The sequence below is a fragment of the Mesocricetus auratus genome, unplaced genomic scaffold (genome assembly GCF_017639785.1).
Source record: "Mesocricetus auratus isolate SY011 unplaced genomic scaffold, BCM_Maur_2.0 Super-Scaffold_100062, whole genome shotgun sequence".
NCBI lineage: Eukaryota > Metazoa > Chordata > Mammalia > Rodentia > Cricetidae > Mesocricetus > Mesocricetus auratus.
Window position 1 is genome coordinate 369,811 of NW_024429234.1, and position 22,126 is coordinate 391,936.

At 48.4% G+C, this 22,126-nt stretch overlaps 3 protein-coding genes across 4 annotated transcripts; 2 read left to right on the forward strand and 1 right to left on the reverse strand.

The window, feature by feature from the left end:
• The first annotated feature begins 3 nt into the window (after positions 1-3).
• On the forward strand, positions 4-2,021 carry Pdf (peptide deformylase, mitochondrial). The gene is made up of 2 exons (XM_040736593.1): positions 4-628; positions 1,318-2,021. Exons 1-2 carry the CDS (start codon positions 4-6, stop codon positions 1,473-1,475), a joined length of 783 nt encoding a protein of 260 aa, XP_040592527.1. The 3' UTR covers positions 1,476-2,021.
• Positions 2,022-2,929: 908 nt separating this feature from the next.
• On the reverse strand, positions 2,930-17,945 carry Vps4a (vacuolar protein sorting 4 homolog A). The gene is made up of 11 exons (XM_005076331.4): positions 17,812-17,945; positions 12,758-12,869; positions 12,516-12,663; positions 11,773-11,834; positions 11,557-11,676; positions 8,761-8,917; positions 7,131-7,279; positions 6,740-6,821; positions 6,287-6,506; positions 4,183-4,323; positions 2,930-3,653 (listed from the first exon to the last, which is right to left on the reverse strand). The coding sequence occupies exons 1-11, from the start codon at positions 17,830-17,832 to the stop codon at positions 3,552-3,554; spliced, it is 1,314 nt and encodes a 437-aa protein (XP_005076388.1). The 5' UTR covers positions 17,833-17,945; the 3' UTR covers positions 2,930-3,551.
• Positions 17,152-21,653, forward strand: LOC106021624. 2 transcript variants are annotated; one of them, XM_040736594.1, is made up of 2 exons: positions 17,152-17,983; positions 21,293-21,653. In XM_040736594.1, the coding sequence occupies exon 1, from the start codon at positions 17,424-17,426 to the stop codon at positions 17,979-17,981; it is 558 nt and encodes a 185-aa protein (XP_040592528.1). In that variant the 5' UTR covers positions 17,152-17,423; the 3' UTR covers positions 17,982-17,983; positions 21,293-21,653. The 2 variants fall into 2 exon arrangements, with proteins under 2 accessions (XP_040592528.1, XP_012973367.1); XM_013117913.3 differs by having other exon boundaries at positions 17,155-17,807.
• The last annotated feature ends 473 nt before the right edge of the window (positions 21,654-22,126 follow it).

The following is a 22,126-nucleotide window of genomic DNA, read 5'->3' on the forward strand; positions in this document are numbered from 1 at the left end:
CTGATGACGAATGCCCCAAGTCGCGCGGGAACTACGCTTCCCAGCGGCCCTGGCGCTACTGGGAGGATGGGCCGCGGCGGTTTCGGCGCCATGGGGCTGCTGGGTGGGCTGCTGGTTGCGTCGCGGGTCCCGCTGGGCCGGGCGCGGGGCTGCAGCTCGTGGTCCGGCCTAGAGGGCCCCGCGCGCACGCGCTCCTATTGGCGGTACCTGAGGCGCCTGGTATGGGGCGCGCCGCAGCCGCCATACACGCGCGTGTGTCAGGTCGGGGACCCGGTGCTGCGCGCCGTGGCGGCCCCGGTGGAGCCCGCACAGCTGGCGGGGCCGGAGCTGCAGCAGCTGGTGGGGCGGCTGGTGCAGGTGATGCGGCGGCGCGGTTGCGTGGGCCTGAGTGCGCCGCAGCTGGGGGTGCCGCTGCAAGTGCTGGCGCTCGAGTTCCCCGACGCGCTCTTCCGGGCCTTCTCACCACGCCTGCGCGAGCTGCGCCAGATGGAGCCCTTTCCGCTTCGCGTGCTGGTGAACCCCAGCCTGAGGGTGCTGGACAGCCGCTTGGTCACCTTCCCCGAGGGCTGCGAGAGTGTCGCTGGCTTCCTGGCGTGTGTGCCTCGCTTCCAGGCGGTGCAGATCTCAGGTGCAGGGCACGGGGCGGCGGGGTGGCCATGCTCTTCCTAGTCGGAGACTGCAAACCCAGCAGGTCTCGGTAGCACACGAAACTCAGGGCTGACAGACAGCACTCCTGAAGAGCAAGGCAAAACCCACCTACATGGGACGCAGGGTGCCAACCAGGGAGACTAGATAGGGAGTCTGTCTCTCTCCTCTCTCGTAGGTATGTATATAGATTCCCATGTATGTGTGTCGGTATTACACGTTCCTAGTTTATCAGTCATGGTGGACTTGTGTAAGAAAACGGAACCCAGCTTTATCTGGACGAGGGCAACAAATCATTCCATGCCTGTCGTCCACATTGTTTTGTAGACTGTGGTTATTATTTGCTACTGTGCCTAGTTTAATTATCTTTGGTAAACAGCACCTGAGAAGAGCTTTGAGGAGGGAAGCGCCTCAGCAAGAGGATTTCTTATCTTTGCTCTATAGTAAAGCTGGGAATCAGGCTGAATAAAAAAAGTTGGCGCTGAACAAAATTGAAGCATCCTTTCTAGGATGGATAAGGGCTATTATTATCTACATTCACTCTCGGGTGTTGCCTCTGTAGATAGGATGCAAATAGGCATAGCCAGGGCAGCAATCAGGAAGTAGAGACAGGAGGAGGCAAAGCATATCCGGCAAAGCCTCACCTCAGCCAGCCTGTAACTTCCTTTGCAGGACTGAACCCAAGAGGAGAGCCAGTGGTGTGGTCAGCAAATGGGTGGACAGCCCGGATCATCCAGCATGAGATGGATCACTTGCAGGGTTGCTTGTTCATTGACAAAATGGACAGTGGGACATTTACCAATCTCCACTGGATGGAGGTGAATGACTGAAGCTCTGTCCTGAAAACTGGCATGCGGACACTTGGTGTTAAGATGAGCACATCTTTTTGTGCTTCAACTTGGAATTGTTCCAACCTGACAGTAAACAGTGGACTGCTGGTATGTGCTGAACTGAGATAAAGGAAGATGGTGGGGATTGCTGGTCCTGAATCAGATTTGGACAGAGTTCTGTTACAGCGTGAATAGAAATACTGAAGAGGGAGTGGGTATTTCCCGACAATTTTGCATGGAAAGAAGTGGGCAGGTAAACACTCTCAGTACAGGCGACTTCACGAGGCATGTATATTCTGCCCCCACAGCCAATGCTTCGTAATAATGTAGTCCAGATATCTGAAAGTTGTTTTAACATACAGGTAAAGTTGGGGTGTGGTGGCACACATTTAATTCCTGCACTCTGGGGGCAGAGGCAGGCTGATGTTTGAGGCCACCCAGAGATACATTAATTACATAGTGAGACTATCTCAAAAAAAGAAAAAGAAAAAAGTTAGCTCAAATCAGGAAGCGATGTCTTGACAATTAAAGAGTACTTGCTTTTCAGGCAGTGGTGGTGCACTTCAGTCCTAGCACTTGGGAGGCAGAGGCAGGTGAATCTCTTGAGTTCGAGGCCAGCCTAATCTACAGAGTGAGTTCTAAGGATGACCAGGGATACACGAAGAAACCCTGTCTTGAAAAAATACAACAAAGTACTTGCTTTTGCAAAAGGCTGCAGTTCTGAGCACTCACATCAGACCAACTCACTGCACCTGTGCCTCCTGTGGCACATTCTGTCTCTGTCTGTCTCAACACCAACCAGAGCTTCACTCTGCCACTTTCAATCAGAGCAAAGAAGCAGTGAAAGGCCAATGTAATCTTGGCTACACAGTCAGTGCTGGCCCTGAAAACACAGTCAGGTTTTCAATTAGAGCACTTCCAGCTGGGAGCATATAAAGCTCATGGGAACAACAGCACTTAATGTGGAGGGACCTAGTTTGATTCTTAGCATCAGGAGGTAAAATACAGAGCAATAATACTGGTTTTTGGAAATTAGAGTAATTCCCTCAGTGAGTGTGCATGCCTGTACTGTGATCTGTGTCACACAGCATCTCCAGGGCTGCTTTATCTGGGAACCTTCTAAACTGGGCAGCATCTGTTCAGTAGCAGTTATGAGGTTGCCTCACGGAAACAGAGACCTAACATTACCACTCACTCCTATCTCAGCACTTGGGAGCTGGAAGCAGGATTGGGAGTTCAAGGTTATTGTCTACATAGTGAGTTCAGAGTCTGCCTAAGATACTTGAAACCCTGTCTCAAGACAAAAAAGAGCAAAACTACAGCCACACTTCCGAGTTTAAGGCAGCCTGACTTGTCACCAGACTGGACAGCAGGCCTGATGAGCACTCTACTTCCTGCCCTGCTAAGGAAAGAAACAGTGAAGCCCACAATAAAAAATGAAAGACTACAGTAGCTCAAGAAAGGAAAAGGGTTTATTAGACATCTTAGGGACAGGACCAGCAGAGGCTGGGCCCAGTTCTCAGTCAGTGATGGCAGCAATAAAGACCTGCCTGACTGACTGTCATCTCTCCTGATGGACAGCCTTGTGCTCACAGAAGTCATCAGCTCCTGCAAGGAAGATTGGAAGCTCCAGGTGCAAACTTAGGAGGGGGGGTGGCTTTTCCTATTTCCCCATGGTCAGCTGTCAAGTAGCCAAACTTAAGAGGAAAGGAGTGGGAGCAGGGGCCTGGTGGCTCCCACCCCTTAACACTTCCAGATGATTTTTCTCTTTATTTATAAACAAGACAGAAATCAAAGCAGCATTAATTTAGGGGAACAAAAGTTAAAAAAAAAAAAAAAAGATTAGGGCTAGGACTGTGAGCATCCAGGAGTATGCAGAACCAGTGTCCAAGTGTCCTACATGGAGAAGCATCTCTGAAGCGGTGGAGGCCCTTCCGCCATCCCTCTAGGTTGGCCGCCAGGCAGCAGAGGAGATGCTAGTGACTTCAGGACTTCAGGCCCTGCCTGGCCACTGGTGTGGGAAGTCCCATGAATTTGCTTCAGTCAAACTCCCAATTTCGTTCTCAACATGAAGCTTTAACTCTCCTGTCCAAAGTCCTCAGAGAATTTCTTGACTTTCAGGAGGTCCTCTGCATTCACTGTGGGCCTGGTAGTGGCTAAAGACCGAAGCATGTCCGACTGCAGAGACACAAGCATACAGCTGAAAAACAGCATCTCTTCTCTGTTGTGCTGTCTAGGCTGACAGAGGCTGCCTCTGAGGTCACCCCCAGTGCAGACTGCATATCGTGTCCACACACCTTTCCATCTGGAAGACTATTTCACCCGTATCTCACCCCAGCCCATCAGCAGCTTCCATTACTGTATGCACCCACAGTGCAGACAGCTGCCAGGGGAGAGCAGGCACAACTAACAAAACTAGGAGAGATCTGGACTGCTCCAGGAAAACCCATGTGAAAAGATTTTCACTGGTTCCTTCTGGACCAAAAAGCCAGGCCTTGGAATGACAATTAGTGTCTGGACTTTACTCTTCCTCTTAAGGGTTCCTAGAGTCTCAGTAAAAACCTCAGCTACCCACAACCCCAAAGGCTACTGACTTACTCTCTGGGAGGGCTATGAACCAGGACAATACGAAGATGCTCACTTTTGTCCTTAGACTCAGATTCCCAGTATTAAGGATTTTCTAGTTCTCTCCCAGTGGGCCACTTACCATGCAAACCACAGGCTCTAAGAGTTTATCACTAGGGACATCCATCCACGTCATCTCTATGGCCCCTGGGTCCCCTGGAGAACATGGGGTCAGAAGATCATCAATCACAACACCAGGGTTGGTGCGGGAAGGGCCACAAACCTGAAACCAAGCAGAAACTGTCAGGCTGGTTTGGCAGCTGGCCATAGTGGTAGTATGCATGAGGACCGGATAGGCTGAAGGGATACTGGGGTCTCTAGGTCAGCAAGGTTGGAGGGGCAAAGCTCCTTTAAAACTCAGGTCTGACCTATTGTAAGAGATTTATGGGAGGAGAAATCAAGTTATATGGAGTCTTATACTGGGTCAATAATTTCCCATCGAATCCCATCTATCGATGGACTGTCAACACTCAGGTTTGAGATCTGAAAAATGGCTCAGTGGGTAAAGGCACTTGCCGTGCAAACCTGACAACCGAGTCCATCTGTGGAACTTATGTGAAAGTAGAAGAGAGCCAAGTTCAAAGTTGACTTTTACCTCCAAAACGTCATGGCACCCATGCATACTGCCTCTACTCCCACAGTATTTAAAACAAGACAAATAAGAACCCTCTGGTGGCAAACACCTGTGATCTTAACACCTAGGAGGTATGGGTAGGATTTTTGAGTTTTAGTTCATCTTTTACGTCAGGTAGAGTTGAGGCTGACCTAGACTAATTGAAACTGTCTCAAAACAAATTAATTCCAGCTAGTAAGATGGTAAAGACACCTGTAACCAAGCCTGATGATGTGAGTTTGCTCTCCCAGGTCCATATGGCAGAAGGGAAGAACCAACTCCTCAAAGTTATCCTTTGACCTCGACATGCACACACTCAAAAACAACGAATAAACAGACTGAGGTCAAGTGGGTTGGTCTGATTTTAGAAGTGCATGACAGCTGGGCGGTGGTGGCACATGCCTTTAATCCCAGCACTCGGGAGACAGAGGCAAGCGGATCTCTATGAGTTCGAGGCCGGGCTGGACCGATAGCCTCCAAAACAATACAGAGAAACCCTGTCTCGTAAAAACCAAAAAAAAAGTGCATGACAGCATCCTTTTCTAGCTGCTGGTCTCTAGAATCCACCTGTAGCCCCAGTGTAGACCCATCGTCCTCAATAATGCCACCAAGATTCATCCCTATAAATGTAGTTGCAGCAAAAAGGTTCCTCCCAGCTGGGCATTGATGGCACACAACTTTAATTCCAGCCCTCAGGAGGCAGAGGCAGGTGGATCTCTGAGTTCAAGGCCAGCCTGAGCTATACATCAAGTTCCAGGACAATCAGAGCTCTTATAAAGAGAAACCCAGTCTCAAAAAACCAAAACAAACAAAGTTCCTCCCACTGACATCTCCTGCAAGGGGAAACACACCCCAAGCATCTCAAGGCTACTTCCCCCATCTCCAAGAATTGGCTCTGGTCACTACAGTGTGTCTTTTTCCTTTTAACAGAGCAACCCACTCACCCCTCCAAACTTCTGGAACTCGCAGTGTCACCAACCTGCTCTGACAAGCGTTCACTATTAGCTGAAGAACCAGTATTTCTCTTGTTGGTTGTCTCCACTACTGCCTTCCCCACACCCAGGACAGTGCTGAAACAGCAGGATCCACAGCAGACACACAACAACGATGTGGCTGAATGAGTGGGCAACCTTCCACTTGCTGTGTCTGGCAAGTGTTTGGTGTGTGTGCACCCTGACCTCCAGCACAGAGCTGGCTGCTGTCTTGTTTCCCGCAGCTGAAGAGCACTATATTCCAGCAGTAACTCCAGGGAGGATGTGTGATACAGTTCTAGTCCTAGAGTAAAAGGGTACTTAGTATCTACCCTTGGAGCCGGGCGGTGGTGGTGCACGCCTTTAATCCCAGCACTCAGGAGGCAGGGGCAGGTAGATCTATGAGTTCAAAGCCAGCCTGGTCTACAAAGTGAGTATAAGGACAGCCAGGACTACAGATAGAAACCCTATCTCAGAAACAAAAACTACCCTTGGTTCTCTCACAGAGAATGGACCTTTAGCAGTCAGGAAGCTGGTGAAAAAAAAAAAACAAGCTACCCCACCTCCTGACTGTGACACTGCCTAAGCTGCTGCCTACTCACCTTCTTGAAGTGTGTTGCTGACTGAACTTTTCTAACAGGCTGCATAAGAGAGTCTCGCACAATGATGCTGATGTCAGCTCCTGAGTAGCCTTCTGTCTTCCGGGCCAGCTCATGGATGTTAGCATCCGTGAGGTTGTGAGGTGTGCTTCCAAGATGTAACCGAAACATCTGGGCCCGGGCCGCTTCCTCTGGCAATGGGATATAAATTCGCTTTTCAAACCTGGAGAGATATATGCATGACATCAAATGGGAGCTGACCAGAGAATGATGTGGAGGGAAAGGGCAGCATGCATATTAAAATGAGAGATCCAGGTCCAGTACCCAACTTTACCAAGGGCTCTGTTTGACATGCAGACAAGGGAGGATTCCAGAGAAATGGGGGCGGACAGCTAGTAGCAAAATGGATCATTGCTAGACAAAGATATCAGCCCTAAGCTCCTAGTTTCAACTCACCTCCTCCTAATAGCTGAATCCAACACCCAGGGGATGTTTGTGGCACCAAGAACAAGAGTCCCATCATTGTTATTCCCTACTCCTGTGGAGAATGGGAAACAAAGAAGCAACTGAAGATGCCTGCAAAGGCAGCCAGGACCCATGAGAAACTAAACAATGTCCTGGGGCTTTCCTGGGTAGAGATCTAAAGCATCACCTGCTCTGGGAAGGATGGAGAGATGATCTGGCAGAGGCCTCAGAACCCTTTTTTGGATGCAAGCCCATATAAAGCTGGCGGAGATGGCATCGCAAGTGCCTCTCCCTCCATCGTACCCAGTGCAGCTACATAATGGAGCTCTGGGTTGGCTTTAGGTGGAAGACAGCCAAGGAGTGACAAGGCACCAGCACACACCCTGCATCTGGACCAAGAACTCCGTTTTGATCCTGCGGGCAGCTTCGCTCTCATTTTCATTCCGTGACCCGCAGAGGGAATCCACCTCATCAATGAAGATTATGGAAGGCTTATGTTGCCTGGCCAACTCAAACAGGTTCTTGACTAGTCTGTGAGAGTGAGAAAAAGGTCAAGACCTGGACACTCCCAAACATGCCCACCCTGAGACCCAGTTGTTATATCCAGTGCTTCTCACACAGGGAGGCTGAAAACGGTACAGGGAAAACAGGGCAGACAAGTCCTCAAACAGTAGTGAGCCAAGAACTTGCTGTGGCATAAGCCTCAAGTTCTGGGAGCACCAATAACTGGCTCTGGACTTGAGAATAATTCTTCCTTTTCTTGGAGCCTGTTTCTTATCAAAGAATGGAGCTTATTGAAGGATTAAGCTGAACCCACAGATCCCCCTGAGAGGATACACAACTAAAGTGGCACTGTAGGCCTGGTGACACATGTCTGCAACCCACACCTAGAGGACACACAACTGAAGTGACGCTATAGGCCTGGTGACACATGTCTGCAACCCACACTTAGGAGGTAGTATTGGGAGAATCAGAATTCTAGGCCAGCTTCTGCTACAAAATAAGTTTGTGACTAGCCTGGGGTACATGAGATCCAGACTCACAAAACCAAAAGAAAACAAAATTATGTATACTTACAATAAGTTCCTTTCCTTTCCTTTTTTGTTTTTTTCAGACACGGTTTCTTTGTGTAGCTTTGAAGCCTGTCCTGGAACTCGCTCTGTAGACCAGGCTGGCCTCAAACTCAAGAGATTCTGCTACTTCTGCCTCCAAGGGCTGGGATTAAAGGTGAGCACCACCACCACCTGGCATCCTTCTTTCCCTTTTTTATTTCGAAAGAAGGTCTTATTACAGAGAGCAGGCCGACCTTGAAACCTATGATCCTTCTGTCTCTGTATCCTGAGTGCTAGGATTACAGGGGTGATTCATCTCTTCCAAGTTCCCTAACAGGGGCTGGAGAGATGGCTCCGGGGTTAAAAGCACTCTTCCAGAGGACCTGAGCTAAATTCCCAGTAACCACACGGTGGCTCACAACCACCTATAGTGGGATCCAATGCCGTCTTCTGGCATAAAGTTGTCCATATAGATAGAGCACTCATATACATAAAATAAATTTTAAGAATTAAAAAAAAATGAGTACTGGAGACTCAAGAATGCCAAGTTTCCTGACATCTGTGTATCAGGACAGCATCTCAAGAAGTAAGAGCGTCAAAAAAAAAAAAAAAAAAAAAAAAAAAAGAAGAAGAAGAAGAAGAGCTTCAGGGGCTGGAGAGATGGCTCAGAGGTTAAGAGCACTGGCTGATTTTCCAGAGGACCTGAGTTCAATTCCCAGCAACCACATGGTGGCTCACAACCATCTGTAATGAGATTTGGTGCCCTTTTCTGGCTCATAGGCACACATGCGACAGAGCATTGTACACATAATAAATCTATCTTTAAAAAAAGAAGAGCTTGTTCTCCTGACTACTATCATCTGACTGGCAGCTTCTCTGGGAAGTGATTTCCAAGGGACCAGGAAGCTGGACTTCCAGCAGCTGCCAGGGCTACCACAGCACAGCTGACGGCTGACTTACTTCTCACTCTCCCCCAACCACTTAGACATCAGATCCGAGGAGGACACAGAGAAGAAGGTGGAGTTGTTGGCTTCTGTTGCCACGGCTTTGGCCAGGTAGGACTTGCCTGTGCCTGGAGGCCCAAAGAGCAGTATACCTCGCCAAGGGGTGCGCTTGCCTGTAATGAAGAACAGAGAGGAGTCAGCTGCTTCCTGACGGGAAAAAGGAGCAAAGAAAACTCGAAGGCAGGGTTAGAGAAACCGGCTCAGGAGGCAGAACACTTGCCCTACAAGCACAAGAACTAGAGTCAACTTCCCAGTATCCAGGCAAGAGTGGTGGCCTGCCTGTCACTCCAGTGTTTGGAAAGCAGAGCTAGGCGATCCCTGGAGTAAGCTGGCTAGACTAGCTGAATCATCTAGTTTTGGGTGCAACTAAAGATGCTGCCTCAATATACAAGGTGGAGAACAATTGAGGAAGATACTTGACATCCTCCTGTGACCTTAATACACACGTACGCATACATGCATCTCCACACAGAAAATACATATATATAAAATTATGCATGAACATACCATACATATACAATAAATAAATAAAAAGTTGTGGAGTGCCAGGCAGTGGTAGCGCACACCTTTAATCCCAGCACTCGGGAGGCAGAGGCAGGCGGATCTCTGTGAGTTTGAGGCCAGGCTGGACCGACAGCCTCCAAAACAATACAGAGAAACCCTGACTCGTAAAACAAAAAAACCCAAACAAACAAACAAACAAAAAGTTGTGGAGTTGGAGAGATGGCTCAGCAGTTAATAGTTCTTTTTTTTTTTTTTTTTTTTTTTTTTGAGGCAGGGTTTCTCTGCTTTGGAGGCTGTCCTGGAACTCGCACTTGTAGACCAGGCTAGCCTCGAACACACAGAGATCCCCCTGCCTCTGCCACCCCAGTGCTGGGATTAAAGGCATGCGCCACCAATACCTGGCCTAGCAGTTAATAGTTCTTAACAGCAGTTAATACAAGTTCTTCCAGAGAACCTGGGCTTAGTCCCAGCACCCACATAGTAGTTCACAATTGCAACTACTTCTAAGGGATCCAACACCCTCTCCTTGTCTTCAAGGGAACTGCATGAGTATAGGGCACAGATAGACAGACATGTAGGCAAAACACCAATATACATAAAACCAAATCTCAAAACAAAATTATTTCTTGGGTGGTGGTAGCACATGTCTTTAATTCTATCTAGCACTTGGGAGGCAAAGCAGGCAGATCTCCATGAGTTTTGGGCCAGCCTGGTGTACAGAGCGAGTTCCAGGACAGCCAAGGATATACAGAGAAATCCTGTCTTAAAAAAAATAAATAAAAGCCTGGCGGTGGTGGTGCACACCTTTAATCCCAGCACTCGGGAGGCAGAGGCAGGCGGATCTCTGTAAGTTCGAGGCTGGGCTGGACCGACAGCCTCCAAAACAATACAAGAAACCCTGCCTTGTAAAAAACCAAAAATAAATAAATAAATAAATAAATAGGGCTGGAGAGATGGCTCAATGGTTAAGAGCACTGACTGTTCTTCCAGAGGTCCTGAGCTCAATTCCCGGCAACCACATGGTGGCTCACAACCACCTTGAATGAGATCTGGTACCCTCTGCTGGCCTGCAGGCAGAAGGCTGTATGCATAATAAATAAATTAAATATTAAATAAATAAATAAATAAAATTAAGTAAAAACAAAGTTATAAAATTTATATAAAAAATAAAATGGGGCCGGGCGGTGGTAGCGTACACCTTTAATCCCAGCACTCAGGAGGCAGAGGCAGGCGGATCTCTGTGAGTTCGAGGCCGGGCTGGACCGACAGCCTCTAAAACAATATAGAGAAATCCTGTCTCGTAAAACCAAAATAAATAAATAAATGAAATAAAATGGAAGGCCCTTAGTCACGGTTGATACAGAAAGAGAAAGTTCTATAAAACCACTGATTTTAGAAGAAAACCAAACACCTTTGGAAGCACAGACCCCATTTTATTAATGACCTCATGTCCTTGACAAGAGTATTGGCCAGCACTAGTTCTTGACCCTGCCTGCTCACTGAGATGGTCTATTCAAAGTTCAAGTTTCATGTATCTCAAACTGACCTAGAACTCATATACCCAAGAATGGTCCTGAACTTCGATCATCCTGTCTCCCAAGTGCTGAGATTACAGGGGTATACCTGCACAAACCCAGGGCTTTACAAATGTCAGAAAAACTACAAATCAAACTATATTCCCAGCCCACAAAAGCTTTTATTTATTTAATTAATTATTTATTGAGATAGGGTTTCTCTGTCTAACAGCTCTGGCTGTCCTCAAATTCCCTTTGTAGACCAGGCTGGCCTCTAACTCACAGAGGTCTACACAAAAGAAGCCAGGGAGTTAGGGTCAGGGTCAGTGGTAAAGTGCTTGCCTAGGTCCCAGGTTCCATTCCCTACAAAAGGAAATCAAACCAAAATCAAAATCAAACCATGAGGTAGATGGCTGTGGTCAATGGGACAGACACAACATGCAGCAAGGTCAGGACCTACCCTCTGTGAGAGGTCTACTGAAGACACGAGGCTATCTACCACCTGTTCTAGAACACTCAGGATAGAAACCCAAGCTAGATTCCTCAGGCCGATAGTTTTATACCTGAACTAGTGACTATATTCTTTTGTTTGTTTTCAAGACAGGGTTGCTCTGTGTCACCTTCGCTACTGTAGAACTTATTCTGTAGACCAGACTGGCCTTGAACTCAGAGCTCCACCTGCCTATACCCACTGAGTGTTGGGATTAAAGTTATTCACCATGCTACATTCTTACCTGTGAATAAATGTGGGAATTTAATTGGCAAAATGACAGCTTCTTTGAGAGCCTCTTTAGCTCCCTCCAGTCCAGCCACATCATTCCACCGTATGTTGGGCTTCTCCATCACAACAGCACCTGCAAGGAGGAAGCCCAGACTGACACATGAGCACACGTGGACCTAAAAAAGGACCCATGCCATGCCCCTATTGCCATGGAGCTCAGGCCTCTTACCCATCAACTGTTCTTGTAATTTCTTTTTCTCTGGGTTATCCCCTTCACTGTCACTGTCGCTTCTAAGAAAGGAAACAGATCAAGTTGGTCCTCCATTCTGAGAGCAAGGAGGCTGTGTAAGGCTAGCTGTGTATGTGGGTTCCCAGCTCAGCATTGGCAGAGGGACGAGCCAGAATTCACAGAGATCCGCATGCCTGTCTTCCCAGTGCTGGGATTAAAGGTGGGTGCCACCAATGCCAGACCTTTTTGGATGGACTTAAAAAGCACCAAGGCAAACCGTCAGACTTTTCAGGTGAACTCAAAAACAGGCAACATGTAGTTGCAACCCCAGAGAATTCAAAAGGCAAAGACATGAAGTTTAAAATTAAAATTAGTAAGTTGAAAATTAAATAGCAAGAGACCTTGTCTCAAAACAAAACTAAACAAAAACATTAAAGAGGAGTGTGTTCTCATGCCAACAGTTATCTGCTGCCCAGGTCTGCATCGCTTATTTCCATCCTCACAGCCTCCTGCTGACCGGTCTCCTGTCCCTCCCCAGTCTCTCTTTTGCACTGGGAAATCAGACACCGTGGACTGCTTAATGAAAGCAGCTGTTAGTGTTTTGTCACGAGGAGACAGCTATCCTGTAAAAAGGTACAACAGCAGTCCAGGGCAGCATAGCATGAAGACTGAGAGCAGCACGTGAAACAGGAGCGTGCACTGGGGACTGTGGCTCCGTAAGCTGTACACTCCAGCACACTCACCCCTTGCCCTCACTCTGATTCTCTTTGACTGGCTTCTTGCCATGTTTTTCTTTGTTTCGTAAATAATCTTTCAGCTTCTCTGCTCGGTCTAGGTACTGCATGCACTTTGCTCGAATGCTCTCCTTGGCCTTGTCGCTGTGTGCTTCATCTGCAAAAAAGAAACCATGTGGCCCCCATCAGCCCCATGTGCCTGCCCTCCTCTTCCAGGGCACTGCAGCCAGGGGCCTCTGAGAGTGACTCACATTTGATGGCATGGAGGAAATACTCCACAGCATGCTGGTAGAGCCGGAGCGCCTCCTCGTAGTTCTTGGCTTTGTCCTCTTCTGTGGCTTTCGTCACCAGATCGATGGCTTTCTGGAAAGGCAAGGTATATAGCTCAGTATTCCCCACAGTATCTAGAGAGTCTTTGGGGTCACAAGCCACAGAATAAGATGAGAGTTAGTGCCAGGCCTGTGGATTTATGGGTTGAAGGCCACTACGTCGCCCTACTTTCCTGACACCAACTGGAAGGGATTGAAAAGACAGCCGTTATTCCCAGGGAGCTTCATGGCCAGAAGCCACCCCTTTCTTCCTCCATTCTGTTCTGGAGCTTAGCAAATAGAAACCAACTCATGTCTGGGGTTGGGGTTCCAAGGGCAAGCCCAAGGAGCAAGTATACTTTCTACTTCACTGTCCCAAGGGAAAGACGGACTAGTTCTTGTAGCTCAACAAAGCCAGAAACCACACTTGGCCCAAGGGCCAAAAAGATGCAGCCAGCTAACAAAGTCCTCCATGGACCTGACAGTTTCAATCTAATAGAAAATTTAGAGACACTTTAGCCCTCTCTACTCCCCAGATCACTCTAGGTTCAGAAGAGAGCTTTCCTGAACACCTGAGTGGGGAGGCTTAGCACATTACAAACCAGGAGCTCCAGGAACAAATGTGCTTTCTAAGAACTCTGAGTGATGTCTTTGAGAGTCTTAAAAGGCTCTGCAGGCCCATGCTCCCAGCTGAACTGGAGGCTCTAGACACCCAGTTTCAAAACCTGAAGTTCCCTCAGTTGGCAAAGCCTGGCCACAATCCTCCTCCATCTGGTGTGGCACTAGCCGCCTGGCAGGCAGATCCCACTGCAGACCCTGCTTCAGCCCAACAAACAATATCCTCCTGACCCGCTCTTGGCCAGGCCAGGGCATTTGTTCGGCCATCCTGATCTGGAAGGAAAGCACATAGACATCTCTGTAAGGTGGCTAGGCTGGGGAGAGGAAACAGGCTACAGGAGAGGAACTCACTAGAACAAGGAGACAGGAAGGGTGAGCGTGTGGGTGACTGTCATGTTGGACCCCACTGCCTACACACTGTATGGCCAGCACTGCAGTCTTGTTTCCCCAGCAGCTCCTTAGAAACCATGGAGACAGTACCTTGTCCTAGCGACTTCTTTCCTCTATGCTCAACACCCTCAATTCTTTGGACTTTTCCACTCAGTATGACTTGAGATGGCTCAGTGGGTAAAATCACCAGCTGTGAAAACCTGGAGCCCAGTGTTCAATTCCTATAAGCCATGGATGAAGGAGACACCTAATTCCTAAGGAGACCCCACACTCAAGGAGAAGCTACTACTCCTGAAAGTTGTCCTCTGACTTTCAGACAGAAAAATAAATAATGTATAAAATTAAAATAAAAATAATGTAAGAAAGATAACTCTGCAGTTATGAGCATTTGTTGCTACTGGAGAGAACTCTGGTTTGAGTCCCAGCGCCTGCATGATAGTGCGTAACTATGGGATCAGATGTCCTCTTCTGGCCTCCCAAGGCAACAGGCATTTAAGTGGTGCAAGGACATGCATTCAGCCAAAACAACCTACACAAAATAAAACAAAATAAATAATCTGGGCTGGGCGTTGGTGGCGCACGCCTTTAATCCCAGCACTTGGGAGGCAGAGGCAGGCGGATCTCTGTGAGTTCGAGGCCAGCCTGGTCTACAAGAGCTAGTTCCAGGACAGCCTCCAAAGCCACAGAGAAACCCTGTCTCGAAAAACCAAAAATAAATAAATAAATAAATAAATAAATAATCTGGAAAGATGGCTCAGGTTTAAAGACACTTGATGCTCTTTTGTTGTTTTGTTTTGAGACAGGGTCTCTAGTTGGCTCTGACTAGCCTGGAACTCTGTAAATGAGCTAGACCTATGCTTCCAGAGAGGTGCTAAGATAAAGGTGTATGCCACCAAGCCTGCCTGCACTTGCTGCTTTGCAAAGGACCTACATTTGTTCCTCGCACCCATGTGGTGCTGTAACTCCAGTTCTGGACAGTAAGGGCACCGGGCATGCAACAAGGTACATATATACATGCAGGCAAAACACATGCATAAAAACAAAAAAAAAAGTGACGGCTAAGAACAATAGCTGAGGTTCCTCTGTCCCCACAGAGCAGAGCAGGCCTGTCTCATCTCTGCTAAACACTATTAGGGCACCTACTGGTGCATTACATCTTTCTGGCAGCTAATGCAGGAGATCTTCGTTTGCATAACAGGAGGGTGTGGTGACAAATTAAAGGCCAGCCCGGCCACATCTCTATAACACCACGGCAAAGGGCAGAGATGGAGGAGTAACAAGGATGTGCTAGCAGGGCCTGACAGACTTCTCTATGAAAGCCCAGTCAGAGGTGTGTTAGGGTTTGGGGCCATATAGTCTCTGCAGCACAAAAGCAGCCATAGGTAGCATATAAAAGAATGAGCTGGGATGTCATCCAATAAAACTTTATTTATAGGCACCAAAATCTGACTTTCAAATTATGTCCTGAAAGCGCTCCCTTCAAACCATTTAAACAATGTAAAAGATTGTGACATTAAGCCAGCCAAGTCAGTCACAGAGAACCACACATTGGATAATTTTAAAGAAAATCTCAGTTGGTTGGTGGCACACACCTTTAACCCCAGCACTTGTGAGGCACAGGCAGGCAGATCTCTGAATTCAACAAGGTGAGTTCCAAGTCAGCCAGGGCTACACAGAGAAATCTTGCCTCAAAACACCAACAAACAAAACACAAAAATCCCTGAGTCAGCAAGATGGCTCAGCAGGTAAAGGTACATGCCTGATTTCAGGACAAAGACAGATCAAGTGAGAGTTGGGTGTGGTGTTACACAATTTAAGCCCAGGTCTGGGAAGACAGAATCAGGTAGGTATTTGTGAGTTTGAAGTCAGCCTAGTCCGCAGAGCCAAGTTCCAGCCAGGGCTACATACTGAGACCCTGTCTCAAATAAAGTAAAATAGAAACCAGGCTGAACTGACCTCCCGACTGGCTTTCATAGAAAAGGTGTCAACAGTATCAACCGCGCTTGCCACGAGAATACTGACTTGCCCCTGTGCTCCCTGGTGCAGCAGGGGCACAGACGTTATGGGTACTCAACCATGCAGGCCCAGATCCCAGGCCTGCTCTGTAGGAATTCAGGCCTGGGACTGGAAGTCTGGTCAGAAGCACGTGGCTCAGGAATCACAGGCGGGGGAAGAACTTCCTGCTGATGTCTTGTTATAAAGGAGATTCCAGAAAAACAGACAAAACTGCTTGCTACCAGGCCTGCCAATGTGAGTTCATTAACCAGAAAGAGAGAACTGACCCCTGAAGTTATCCTCTGGCCTCCCCTAGGAATGGGAATGAGTGTGCTGGCACACTAGTACGCATTCACACACCACAGACTCACACAATAACATAAATAAGGTGTCTGAAACAGGCAACCCCGCAGACAAGTGTGCTTCATGGGACGGAATAGCAGGGGAGCAATGGCTAACAGCATAGTTTCTGTGGTGATGAAACTAACCTCCAAAAGCACCGATAGGCTATAAATGTATAGCACCGTGCTTTACCTACATACATAAAACTGTTTTGGGGCTCGAGAGATGGTTCAGTGGTTAAGAGCACTGAAGCCTCTTCCAGAGGACTTGGGTTCAATTCTCAGCATCCACAAGGTGGTTTACAGCTGTCTGTAACTCCAGTTCTAGGGGACCCGGCATCCTCACACAGACATACATGAAGGCAATCAATGCACACAAAACATAAAAATAAATTATTTAAAAAACCTGTTTCAAGACGGGCATTGGTGGTGCACGCCTTTAATCCCAGCACTCGGGAGGCAGAGGCAGGCGTATCTCTATGAGTTCCAGGATAGCCTCCAAAACAATACAGGGAAACCCTGTCTCAAAAAATAAAACAAAAAACAAAACAAACAAAAAACCTGTTTCAAAATGCCAGAAAAAAACATTCTCTCTTTTGTGAGACAGGGTTTCTGTTTAATGCAGACTGGTCTCAAACTCACAGAGATCCACCTGCCTCATGAGTGCTGGGATTAAAGGTGTGCGCCACCAACGCCCGGCACTAAAAACATTCTTGGTTCACAGGCAGTGAAACACTGGCTAGGCAGGTGGGATCCAGCTAAAGTTGGCTTAATCCATAGCATATAAACATAAGAATTCTGCCGGTGGACAGTGGGCTCTTGAACTCCAATTGATTCCCACTCCTGTATTTCCATGTGGAGCAGCCATTCCTCGCCCTCCTCCCCAACAGGTATGTGAAAGTCACCCACTCTCGATGCTCTGACTAAAGTCCCTTCCTTCATGAAGTCTTACTTGGTTCTGCCCAAGCGCTGACTTTATTTGCAAAGGCTTACCGAGCACATGATGTGCTGAACCTACATTACAAATGCTTCCTCTGAATTATTCAGAGCCATCTAACAACCACCTCACAAGGGCACTGCCCATCTTACTGATGAGGAAATCCAAGATTCCAAGATCAAAAACCTAGGCACGCTAGTGAGTGGCAGGGCTGGATTTAAACACAAGCCTGAGGCCTGAACGTGTTTACGCTTTCTGACAGCTCTAGAGCGAGCACTTCCTTCATTCGGGCGGCGCCATCCCACGGTCGCTCTGCTCCATCTAGGGGATGAATGAAGGATGGATGGGCGAGAAAGCGGGGGCTCGTTGGCACAAGGTCAGGGGGCAGCCAGGGCGCGTTGCAGGAACCAGTGAGCGGCGTTCCCGGAGCGACCTGCGGGACCCGGGCTCGCTCTGGGGGAGGCGGCACCGCTGCAAGGCGGCAGTTCAGCCCTGGCTGCGAGTAGCGGGCTCGGGACTACGCCGGTTCGGCCTGGGCCGGGGCTCGGTGGAGACATCCCCTGGACTCCGAGCATGGGAGAGGCTGCAGCACCGGTGGGACGAGGCGGTCCTATCGGGACTGCAAGGCCGGGCTCCGAGGAGGCCGCAGCCTGCCGGCTCAGCGGCCCGCAGGCCCTGCAGCCTTCGGTTTCCGCGGTCGTGCCGCACCCAGGTACCTGGAGGGTTGACGTTGTCATTTCATCTCCTGGGTTCGCCCCACACCCCGCGGCGCTGCTTGCGGCCTCGGTCCGACCCGGAGGAGCCGAGGTGGTGGGTCCGGCGCTATTCCGGAGGGCCGGCGTTCGGTACGGGCAGGACTACGACTAGCAGCGGGGGCCCAGTCTGAGGGTGAGCGAGAAGCACGGCCCAGAGCGGCCCAGCCCGAGCCACGCGGCTACCACCCAGCGGCCATGACCCGGAACTGCAGGCATCTCTCCTCCAAGGGGCGGTGTTGGGGGCGGGGCCTGTAATACCTGGGTGGGATCCCGATGAGGCACCAGGAGGAAGCGAGGGGTGGGGGCGCCTGCGTGAGGGGTGGGGCCGAAAGGGGGCGTGACCTGGCGAAATCCTGATGAGAGGCAGGGCTTGGAATCTGAGGAGCCGGGGCCGGACGAGGGCCACGCTGGGAGTATTTGGGCGAGTGCTGCGCTTCCAAGGTTCAGAGTAGGGCAGAACGGGCAGGGCGGGGCTTTGAGGACGGGGGTGGGCAGGCACCAAGTACCATCAGGACCCCACTTGAGTTAATATCACCAGAAAAGTAAATCTAACTTCCTGGAACTGTGTTTTCTGGCTATTTAATAGGTTATGATAATTAGTATTTACCTCGTTTTTTTGTTTTTTGTTTTTATTTTTCGAGACAGGGTTTCTCTGGCTTTGGAGGCTGCCTTGGAACTAGCTCTGTAGACCAGGCTGGTCTAGAACTCACAGAGATCCGCCTGCCTCTGCCTCCTGAGAGCTAGGATTAAAGGCGTGCGCCACCAACGCCCGGCAGTATTTACCTCGTGACTTCGCCAGTTTTGTCATAGTTTTTATTTTTATTTATTGTTTTTCGAGACAGGATTTCCCTGCATAGTCAGAGTCATCTGGAAGAGTCCAGAACAGGGAGGGAAAGCAGAGGACTGAACATGGCCAGCAGATTGGACAGGTCCATGAGAGGAGGTGTGGGGTGGAACAAGAGAGGAGGACCAACAGAGAGAACAGAGAAAGTCAAGAGAGCGCATGGCTGAAATGGCAGGGTTATATGGGAATGAGAAGCCGGGGGAAGGGAAGCCTGGGAGATGGCACACCTTTAATCCCAGCACTTGGGAAGCAGGGCAGGTGGATTTCTGTGAGTTTGAGGTCAGTCCCTTCTACAAAGCAAGTTCCAGGACAGCCAGCACGGTTACACAGAGAAACCCTGCCTTGAAGCAAAACACAACAAAAGTCCAGTAGAGCTGTCAGCACTTTGGGGTGACAGAGGCAGTGGACACAGCTTCCCGCTGTTACCCTCAGCAGCCTTAAGGGGTATCCTATACTTTTGTTCCTCTTGATACATACCAAACTGGAATATAATATAACATCAAGTAAAAAAGAATTTTAGGGCTAGTCAGTTTCTGAAACAAAGTTGGGGCTCAATAAAGATATACATGTATTTTAACATATTTATTTTTGGAGGGATGGAGGGAGTTCAGGGAGAACTGACTGGAATTGGAGGGCATGAGGGGGCAATGTGAAAGCCTAGTGCAGTAGAATCATTCTACAAGGGTGACTATATCAAAGATTCCTAGTCAGATACAGAGCCTGAACTGCCATCCTCTGTAACCAGGTAATTTCCAGTGGTGGGACTTACACCAACCCAGACACAAAACCGTAGACCTGCCATCTGTTCTGCCTGCAAGACGTGCTGGGGTAAAGAAGGCACAAAACTCTGGGAGTGGCCAACCAATGATAGGTCTAATTTGAGGCCATGCCACTAGAGGCGCTGCCTGGATGGCCAGGAACCAGAGGCTGGATAGCCCAGAGACCCAGGATAGAAAAGAAATCAATAAAATGAGTCCTAACGATACTCTGCTATATTCATGGACAGTAGCCTGCAGATGAAAACAAGGAAAATGAAAAGACCCTCTAATGAGAAAGGCCACCGGTGTAGGGCTAATGCTCCTACAAGGAAACATCACAGATTGTGTGAATGTGTGTGTTTGAAACAAGATGTTACTGTGTAGCTCTGGCTAGTCTGGAATTCTCACTATGGAGAACAGTTTGGCTTTTTTTTTTTTTTTTTGAGTCAGGGTTTCTCTGTATTGTTTTGGAGGCTGTCCTGGAACTCACTCTGTAGACCAGGCTTGGTCTGGAACTCACATAGATCTGCCTGCCTCTGCCTCCCGAGTGCTGGGATTAAAGGCGTGCGCCACCACCACCAAACAAGCTAAGATTTATTTATTTACTTATTTAATGTGCATCAGTGTCAGTGTGAGGGTACCAGATTACCTGGAACTGGAGTTACAGACAGTTGTAAACTGCCATGTGAGGGCAGCCAGTGCTCTTAACTATTGAGCCTTTTCTCCAGTCCAGATAAAGTACTTTTATTTATTTATTTACTTAATTTATTTATTTATAGATTTGGTGGTCAGCCTGGCCTCAGAAGGGTTATGCAGCTGAGGCTGGCCTTAAACTCCCACAATCTTGCTTCCACCTTCCAAGAGCTAGGATTATATAGGTATGCAACATCACTCCTGGTTCCAAAGTGGTTTTAAAGATTTATTTATTTATTATGTATACAGTGTTCTCAATGCATGAATCCTTACAGGCCAGAAGAGGGTGCCAGATCTTATTATGGATGGTTGTGAGCCATCATGTGGTTGCTGGGAATTGAACTCAGGACCTCTGGAAAAGCAACCAGTGCTCTTAACCTCTGAGCCATCTCTCCAGCCCCTCCAAAGTGGTTTTAACAGAAATGTCAATATTTTTCTAACAGTTCTGGTCCAACATTATTGTTTCTCGGAGGTCTCTCCTTGACTGGTAGCAACAAGTCTTCCTCCCTCCCTCCCTCCCTCCCTCCCTCCCTCCCTCCCTCCCTCCCTCCCTCTCTCTCTCTCTCTCTCTCTCTCTCTCTCTCTCTCTCTCTCTCTCTCTCTCTCTCTCTCTCTCTCTCTCTCTCTCTCTCTCTCTCTCTCTCTCTCTCTCTCTCTCTCTCTCTCTCTCTCTCTCTCTCTCTCTCAGGGACCACTGTAGCTTTCCTCTACGTGGATGCCCTTGTTGCTCAAATTCAAGGCCTAAGGGATTTTTTTAATAAGATTTATTTATTATGTATACAGTGTTCTGCCTGAGTATATGTCTGCAGGCCAGGAGAGGGCACCAGATCTCATTGCAGATGGTTGAGAGTCACCCTGTGGTTGCTGGGAATTGAACTCAGGACCTTTGGAAGAGCAGCCAATGCTCCTAATCACTGGCTGAACCGTCTCTCCAGCCCCTAGAGGAGTGTTTTTAAATATGAAAGACTTGAAGGATTCCATGGGAGCTTGGACATTCTACTGCTCACACAATGCCCAGTGTCTGCATCTTGCTTATAAGCAATTTATATGCATAAATATACAAGCACAGTCCTGCTGGAGGCAGCAAAACTGGTTCTTAGTGGTAACCTCTTTGCTGTCCAAGCCTTATTTCCCTTTTCTGCTTCAGTGTCTTCAGAGGAGGAGGGAGATGGCCAGTTCCTCCCACATCAGCACTTGCCTTTACAGTCTGCGGAACGCCTGCAAGAACAAGCCCACTTTGACCACTTCAGCCACCTCAGGACCTAAGCCCACATTTCTTCATTGCACAAGGACAGTGGCCACACTGGATTACAGCCCACTCAAGAAGCTCCATTCTGACTTAGTCCCATCCTTAAGGACCTTTGCTCACTCTCTGAGATTTAGCATATGAATTTTGGAGGACACTACTCAGTCAGTGACAAGTGCTGTGTATGCCCTGTAGATAAGGCTGGCCTTTAATTTGCCTGCCTCTGTCTCCCAAGTGCTGGAATTAAAGGTATGCACCACCACCACCTGGCTTCTTTTGTTTTTACATTTATATTCATCTGTGAGGTGTGCGTGCATGTCTGTGTATGTGTGCATGTGTGTGGAACTTCTGGGAGTTATTTTCTCTGTCATGTGGGATCTTAGGGACTGAACAAGTCATCAGGTGGGAGTGACTAAAGAACTGTTCTAGAGACGTGACAACAAAAGGTAACACATGGTACTGGATTTAACAGGCCAGAAAGCAAAGGTCCTGAAGGGAGGCATGGCATCACCTGCATTGGCTTGGTGGGGGTATTGGTCTTGATCTCATGTTGACTTCCTGACAAGGAGGGCTAGATAGTGGCCAACCAAAGAGCCTTGTATAGTAAGACAGACATTCCTGAGAGAATTTAAGGACAATAGAGTGTCTGCCAGAAACAGACACATCCAGATAATGGAACAAGTGTGAAAAGCGCTAATAATTAGAAAAGGTGGCCAAGGAGAGACAAGCTTTTGA

Bases quoted from the DNA above. Each gene is read 5' to 3' on its own strand.
- Vps4a (XM_005076331.4), bottom strand. From the start codon at position 17,832: ATGACAACGTCAACCCTCCAG. The intron at 7,280-8,760 runs GTAAGTCAGCCG...TCACTCTCACAG, and splicing joins TGGTTGGGGGAGAGTGAGAA to ACTAGTCAAGAACCTGTTTG. The intron at 6,822-7,130 runs GTGTGTGCTGGT...CATTCTCCACAG, and splicing joins GTTCTTGGTCCAGATGCAGG to GAGTAGGGAATAACAATGAT.
- Pdf (XM_040736593.1), top strand. From the start codon at position 4: ATGACGAATGCCCCAAGTCGCGCGGGAACTACGCTTCCCAGCGGCCCT. The intron at 629-1,317 runs GTGCAGGGCACG...CTTCCTTTGCAG, and splicing joins CCAGGCGGTGCAGATCTCAG to GACTGAACCCAAGAGGAGAG.
- LOC106021624 (XM_013117913.3), top strand. From the start codon at position 17,424: ATGAATGAAGGATGGATGGGCGAGAAAGCGGGGGCTCGTTGGCACAAG. The intron at 17,808-21,292 runs GTACCTGGAGGG...TTTCTGCTTCAG, and splicing joins CGCGGTCGTGCCGCACCCAG to TGTCTTCAGAGGAGGAGGGA.